General features: G+C 32.1%; 1 protein-coding gene across 2 annotated transcripts; it reads left to right on the top strand.

The window, feature by feature from the left end:
• The first annotated feature begins 611 nt into the window (after positions 1 to 611).
• On the top strand, positions 612 to 7,761 carry LOC128158531 (G-patch domain and KOW motifs-containing protein-like). 2 transcript variants are annotated; one of them, XM_052821407.1, is made up of 11 exons: positions 612 to 767; positions 1,214 to 1,371; positions 2,978 to 3,120; positions 3,561 to 3,664; positions 3,829 to 4,018; positions 5,311 to 5,443; positions 5,728 to 6,037; positions 6,458 to 6,557; positions 7,021 to 7,090; positions 7,345 to 7,430; positions 7,553 to 7,761. In XM_052821407.1, the coding sequence occupies exons 1-11, from the start codon at positions 622 to 624 to the stop codon at positions 7,691 to 7,693; spliced, it is 1,581 nt and encodes a 526-aa protein (XP_052677367.1). In that variant the 5' UTR covers positions 612 to 621; the 3' UTR covers positions 7,694 to 7,761. The 2 variants fall into 2 exon arrangements, with proteins under 2 accessions (XP_052677367.1, XP_052677366.1); XM_052821406.1 differs by having other exon boundaries at positions 5,728 to 6,049.
• The last annotated feature ends 74 nt before the right edge of the window (positions 7,762 to 7,835 follow it).

Here is a 7,835-nt window from a genome sequence, read left to right as displayed (position 1 = left end):
TTTTGTACGGAATAATGACATTTCTATTCAGTTGGCGAATTCCATATTTTGAGCACTAGCGGAAAGTCACTTATCTGCTCGATTTATTTAATTTTGATTAATATCGTATATTACAAAAAATCAAAACATGTGTGTTACAACACGTATGATTCGATTCTTTCATCGAAATAAAGACTTAATGTCGGAATTGATAATTGTTGTAAGCTTTATTTCTCGCATGTTTTAAAAACGTTTTAGAGAAAGTTAATAATAAGTCTACCCTACTGATACTAGTAGTTGGTGTCAATCATGTGAAATGTATTTAACATTCTTATTTTGCAAATTGATTTTCTAAAATTATTTTTTCCAACATGCTTCATTAGATAATTCTAATGAATTTTCTTTTAAAAAAATCATAATAATATGCTCGTGTAAATATATAAGATACAAAAAATAGAAATAGTATTAATTACATAGTTGTTAATATTTTTTTTAATATTGTATGCAGTATGTTATAACTTTAAAGTGTAAGGCATCGTTGTCGATTTTTTTGGGGGGGGGGGGGGGGGTATAACAGAGTGGTTACCCTTTGAGGAACTCTTTTCTTGACGTTACTATTACGACTTCCGGTTAAAAATAAACATGGCTGAGACAAAACCGCTATCGTTTGGTTTCTCTAAAAAGATTGAGAAAAAAGAGATTTTAAAATCATCTGTGGCTGAGAAAGAAAAGGAAGAGGACACAGCAATCGATTATGTTACTTCAGTAGATAACAAAACATTAAAGGGGTTTGTATTCAACTGAAATCACGAGGACTTTTTATGATTTAAGTTGTTGGCGTAACAATTTGAATTTTCTCATAATAGAAGTATCTCGCTATTTGAAACCATTCCTCACTACTGTAATAAAACATTCCAATTAACGGATTTTTAAAACATATCTTTTCATAATATTGTTTACGGTGCGATCGTTGAGGCGACCGTCGCATAAATGAATTTAATTACCATTCGGATGCATCGGCGTAAAAAAAAATGAATAAAACTAAAATGTTTTCGTTCCTGTATACATGTACTGTTCAGGAATTATACTGGTTTTGTGAGATACCATCCTTTTAAAAGTTGTTCTCAACCTATTTAAGTGTCACATTTTTATAAACTGTCATTTATTAACCCCCCCCCCTTTTTTAACAAAATTCTAAACTTACATAAAATCATTTTCAACTTTTGATATGTAGAACAAAACCAGAAAAGGAGAAAAAAGAGTATGTGATTCCCCTGATCAAACAAAATAAATGGAGGAGAGAGGATATATTAAAGAAGGAGAAGGATCGGGATCAGCCACTTAAAGGAAAAGATGCTGAGGAGGATGAAGCCTTGAAGGAAATTTTAGAGGGTACACTCTTCTGGCTATTCTCTTTTGAGAAGTGGACAGGCATAGCCTACATCCACTTCTCTTCGCAAGCCCTCATATTTTGATTCTGGAAAACGTGTAAATGTCGGAACCAAAGACGGTTTACGCTTCGACCGCTGTTTCGACTCCAGTTTCCCTCAATTTTCGTACCAAACCTATTATTTCTACATTTGAAACAATAATGCATCCATATATCACATACAAATCAACACTAACCCGCTGTCAAATCATTTTCTCAACTTCTTCATTCCGGGTTTAAATTATGTGATCGCTCGCTATAGGAGGTTTAAAAAGTAGAAAATTTAGAGTCGGAAAAAAACGGAAAATATTGTTCTGATTGAAGACATTAGATAAAAGGTGTTTTTATTTTAATTTAAAGAGGTATTGCATTCTAAGACAAATAGACAAAATTCATACGATTAAATAAATAATTAAGTCACTTAAAACAATAAAAACCCTTCATTTTAATCTTTCTTGTATGCTATATTAATCAAAATTCGTTTTAATGTTTAAAAACAGTTGTAGAGCAAAATTTGTCACCATCAGAGATGCTTAAAAAGGGAAGAAATATCACTTTGTATTTTTGTGACTCAGTATTGGTATGTACATTGTAAGATTAAGTTGATCAAGTAACGTTTTTGACATTATTGTCTTTATTAGGTTTCCAATTTTATCCGAAACACAAACATTTAATCTGCGCTGACCTAGATAAACAATGTGATACACAAAATTTAAACCCGGGATGTAGAAGTTGAGAAAATGATTTGACAACGGGTTAGTGATGATTTTTTTGTGATATATGGATGCATTTATGTTTAAAATGTAGAAATAATAGGTCTGTTACGAAAATTCAGTGAAACTGGAGTCGAAATATGGCTCCAAGTGTAAACCGTCTTTGGTTCCGACATTTACACGTTTTCCAGAATCAAAATATGAGGGCTTGCGAAGAGAAGTGGATGTAGGCTATGCCTGTCCACTTCTCAAAAGAGAATATCTTCTGGCTACTATGATTTTGAACAATTCAAATAGACATGATTTCACTTGCTGCAAGTTTTCATTTAAAATAGAAATTTTAGATTAGCAGGTATAATTGTTTGATATAAAGAAGCAGCAGAAACCCACATCTAGTCTACTCTATACTTATATATACCTTGTACTTACTCTTTTACCTCCTCCCATTTTCAAATGATAAAGGCTCATAAAACAGTTTTTTCAAGGTATGAAAACAAGGAAAAAGTTTCACTGGGAGACTGACTGTAGGTTTCTGCTAATGGGCATCATGGAATGATCTATGTGACATCATTTTGATGGGGGATGTTTTCTACTGTGAATAAACACCACTGACTTAAAAAAAAAACCCGAATAATATATGTACATAATTATGAGTAATGAAAGATCATAAGTTATGATAAAAATGATAAAGTTATGTCAAGATAAAACTATACTTTTATTGTAATTGACTATTCAAGCCCCTTAATACAATCAAAAGACAACACACAAAAATCTCGTATTAGTAATCAGATTAAAGAATGACTTACATGATATCAAACTTTTCGATTGTAACAAAGAATGAAAATTCTAATTGTAGATGCAGCTCGTAAGAATGAAGCATGGGATGAACAAGGAAAGGTAGAAGACTCTGACCTCCACATTCCTCTGTTGATGCAGAATAAAGTTCCTGAGGGCTTTGAGACCGACGACAAACTCGATGTGTCACTGAGACCTAGTGAAGTAATTAAAAAGATTTTTTTTTTGTAGACGTATTGATTACTGATAGATTTTTTTTTTTAATGTAGAAGCAGAAATATTTGTTAAAGATTTAATTTCGTATTTTTGTTGGCAGTATTTATCAAGGAAATTAAATCCATTTACAAATGTTAAACTTAAGTATTTATAAATACAGAGTTGATAAGTAATACATTTTTAGATATTACATTATGACAAAATTAAATCTCAAAGAAATTTTATTTAGTTTAAAACCAACAAAATTTTAACCCAATCATGAATAAATATATGTGCTTCCACAGTACAGTGTATATATACAATTTATAGAAGTACTTGCCAAGTGTTAATGGGATCGATGGGTGTATATTTGTTGTTGATAACTGTCTGTTGAGTTGAAGATATTGAAAATTAACAAGCATTAACAATTTATTTCTTTTTGCTTGTAGCCAGATGAGGCAGATTATGATGAGATTCCTATTGAACAATATGGCATGGCTATGTTACGAGGAATGGGTTGGAAAGATGGCGAGGGGATAGGAAAGCACAAAAAGTTTGTAAACATTTATCTTTCCATGTGACTGACAGTATTTAAATTCTATACGCATTCATTATACATGTAAGAATATACTTGTCATATTCTATTAGAATTTTAGTGAAAATAAAGGAAGTAATTCAAATTTTTCAAATGCATTACATACTTTTTCTTTTTTAAAGAAATGTTGCACCTGTCACTGCCACTCTTCGACCTAAGGGTCTTGGTTTGGGGGCTGATATCTCTGAAGCCAAACAAGCTAGGTGGAACGGAGAGGACAAATCAAAAGACAAAGATGAGGACATCCTGACTTTTAAAAAGGGAGCTTACTGTGTTCTTACTAAGGGAGTCAACAAAGACTTGTATGGAGTAGTGAGTCTGAGTTATTAATATTCAAATAATAGATACAAAACTAGATACGATCTCGTTACGAGTAACAAGTAGGTCTTCCGTTCAATATTTCAACGATACGATTAAAATATCAATGAAATTTCAGAAATTCCACTCAACCCCTCCCTTTCAGATAATGTATACGATTGTCAATATCTTTTTAAATGATTAACAAAACCTTTTGCTTTTTCACATACAAAACATTAAAGATTTAGGGTTTTAGTCCCCTAAAATCTGTAATAACGTCATCACGTCTAATTACGTAGTAAATGGGCGTGGCAATGATTTTACCTGATAGATAAAACAACTTTGCTTCTATAATGCATTACAAAATCTTTATCGTATTTAAGTTATTTGTAATAGAGTTTACGAGTGTCTTGGCCCCTAATCTAAGGGACCAGTCCCTATTTCTTGGTTTTGTTGGAAAGAACTTTAAATTCTCTACCACTTTTATTATATATGTCTTAAGAAAATATCAACTCATAAAAAGATACAGATCAAAACGTATCAAAATTTTGATTTAAAATTCGTATCCAATTTTTTAGCCCAGGCGAGCTCCCAAACTTTGCGCCACTGGCGTAAAAAACTGCATTGTGCACAACTTCAAACTATGGTCTACTTATCCTGAAAATTTTATATTCACGTCTCTGATAGTCTCTGAGTTTATGTCTGCACAAAATTGGTCGTAAAAATTTACAAAATCGGCCGTAAATCGGAACCGGAAGTGACGATTTCAAAATTTCAAAAAACTTCTAGAATTATGACCACTGGCAATCATCTGTGAAAAAATGGTTGAAATCGGCCGAATAGTTTTTGAGATATCGTGTGCACAAAATTTGTGGAAAAAATAATAAGAAGAAGAAACAGTACGAAAACTATAAGGTCTTCCGTTGGAAACGGAAGACCTTAATTATTTAAACATTAATTCAGAGACTCCATTTATAAGAATGAACACCTTTGGATTTTTTTTTGTTCAAAATAATTTATTTTTCATTGATCAATCATTGTTATTGTTTCTTTATGTTATTCATTTTTCACTGCAAGATGATATCAAAATAAGAATAAAAAGCAACTACATATACCCATACAACTAACAAGTAAAAAAAAAACACCATTCATTTTACATGGACATAAATATGACACAAAAATAACTGAGCAGAAATATTATATAGTGAGAACACTACAGACACCTGATTTCTTTTAAAAGAGAGAATGTTACCTGTGTATAAGTATATGGTCAAAGCTAATCACCACCTTTTTGTATGTCTTTATAGATCGAGGGTCTGGATGAGGACAACGCTCGAGTGATGGTGAAGCTGACACTGTCTGGTAAAATAGTGACACAGAGCCAGTACAGTGTCAAACTGGTCAGCAAGAAGGAGTACAACAAGTACTCCAAGTACCTCAGTAAGTAGTGCAGTCAGGCTGTCTTAGTTTACATGTCACTTTTGATAAAAAATGTCTCAAGATTAGCATCAATGGCAGTTCCATATTTCAAGAAAATTTCCTGTTAACATCACAATGCCATCTTTATAAAAAATAGTTTACTTAATGAATAACTTTCAAAGTTTTCCCTTATGAATATAAACTGCAAAATTCTACATTCATAGACTATTCTATATTTTTGACAGACTCAGGTTTGTGTATGTGTGGGGTTTTATACATTGTAAATTCCAATGCTATCTTTTCAGACAAAGGAAAAACTGATGAATACAAAGAGAAAGAAAGACAGAAGAATGAGTCCAAGAAGCGATCCAGGTCAAGGTCTCGAGAACGATCTCATAAAAGGTCACACAAACACAGATCAAGGTCAAGGTCAAAGGGAAGGTCAGAAAAATATGAATCAAGGTCAAATGAAAAATCTCACAGACGAGACAAAGAAGACAGAAAGAAAGATTACAAAGAGAGAAATGGGTCTCACAGGGAAGAAGAGAGTAGGATTGGGGAGAGTAGACTTCAGGAGGAGGCGGACAGGCATTATCAAGAAGCAAGGAAGAGGAAGTATGAAGAAAGGTTGGAATTCTCTCAACCGTTACTTACAAATTATACAAAAACTATACATATAAGCTTAAGCCTAGGATAGGTTTTATGAAGCATTCAAGGTAAACCTTTTTAACATGTATTGACAAGGATTTTTAATGTTACTTTTTTCAAAATTTGTGGTCCTTTTTCTTAGGAGGAGATGTTAGAGATAATGACTAAACAATGCTTTCAAAGTTAGAACCAGTTTAAAGTTAAGTTAAACCTAGTAAAAAAGTAAGGCCTCCTGCAGATGATAATATGCAATATTTTTTTCTATGTGTATTCTTGTGTATTAGATTTTTGTCTTTGTGTATTCTTGTGTATTAGATTTTGGTATAATTTCCTTTTCTAAAATGGTTAATTTTACACACTTGTGATATGTTATCTTTGCTTTATCAGAGAACATGTTCCACATCCATCAGAAATCTGGGTGAGGCCACAAATTAAAGTCCGAATTATCGACAAGAATTACAAGAAAGGAAAGTACCATAAAAGCAAGGTAAAAAAAGATTTAATTTTATTGCTATGTATATACACCTAGTACTCATGGACTCATACTTTTAATATTTATACTGAAGTTCAGTCTGAACTCAGAATTTAACAGTCCAACGTGTATTTTACAGAAGTATTTACATAGAGCATGAACCATTGAAAATGATGAACTTTTGAATCACAGATTTTCTTTGTGTATCTTCAATTTCATGCTCATTTGGGCTTATCATATGCAACAAGAGACAGTTCAGACTACTTTGTCAGACCAAATATATTAACTTCACTATCATCTCTCCCAAGAGAAAGCAACTAGGGGGGTATTTCATATTGCATCCAAGAGACCAAGACATTACCAAAAACGTTACCAAAGACGTTAACACTATTTATCATATTATATTTAACACTTAAGAACTTTGATGTGCAGTTTTATTTAGTGAAGGTTAATTTATATATGGTGTTTTTAATTTAAGGTAACAGTTTTAGATGTTCCAGGGCCAGAAAACTGTATTTGTAAATCAGAAGAAGGAAATGTGTTGGAAGGTAAGAAATGCACGTCAAAGCAATCATACATGTATTAGTAATATAAATTGATTTACACCAATACTCACCAGAGATGCAAAATCTTTGATCACAAGAAATTTCTATTTCTTTGCTTTATAAATAACTACTAGTATTATGAATTTTAAAAAAAATTATTAATTGGAAACCTACTCAGTTTTGCTTCAACGTAAAAAGTGCACACTTGTCCATTAAACCCCATATTATTGATAAAGCAAAACATTCCTTTTTTACAGGTCTAGCTCAATCTCAGTTGGAGACAGTCATCCCAAAATCTGAGGGTGCATTTGTTCTGGTTGTCTCAGGGAAGTACAGAGGACAGGTAAGGAACAGGAGTTACCTCCCTTTAAAAGCATTTTATTGTATATTTATTGAAATTTCAATATCCGACTGTACCAAATACAGCTTAATTTCATTAACTAGTCCTCAATTTTTACTCTTTAGCTTGGAGAAGTGATATCAAAGAACAAGAAGAAGTCAATGGCTGCAGTGCAGTTGTTACAGGATAGAGACAGTGTGATGAACATTGACTTTGATCATATATGTGAATTTGTGGGCGACATTCATGAACAGTTTGACTATTAAAAAAGATAGTTCATCTTTGACTCGCAACTCATCTATTAAAAAATAAACAGAATTTTTATGCATTTTAATGATTTTATCAAATTTGTTGTGTTTTGTTCAAATTAACCATACCTACAATTACTTTATTGCACTAAATGGTTTT

Source organism: Crassostrea angulata, chromosome 8 (assembly GCF_025612915.1).
Source record: "Crassostrea angulata isolate pt1a10 chromosome 8, ASM2561291v2, whole genome shotgun sequence".
Lineage (NCBI taxonomy): Eukaryota > Metazoa > Mollusca > Bivalvia > Ostreida > Ostreidae > Magallana > Magallana angulata.
This window is presented reverse-complemented; position numbering and strand designations above follow the sequence as displayed.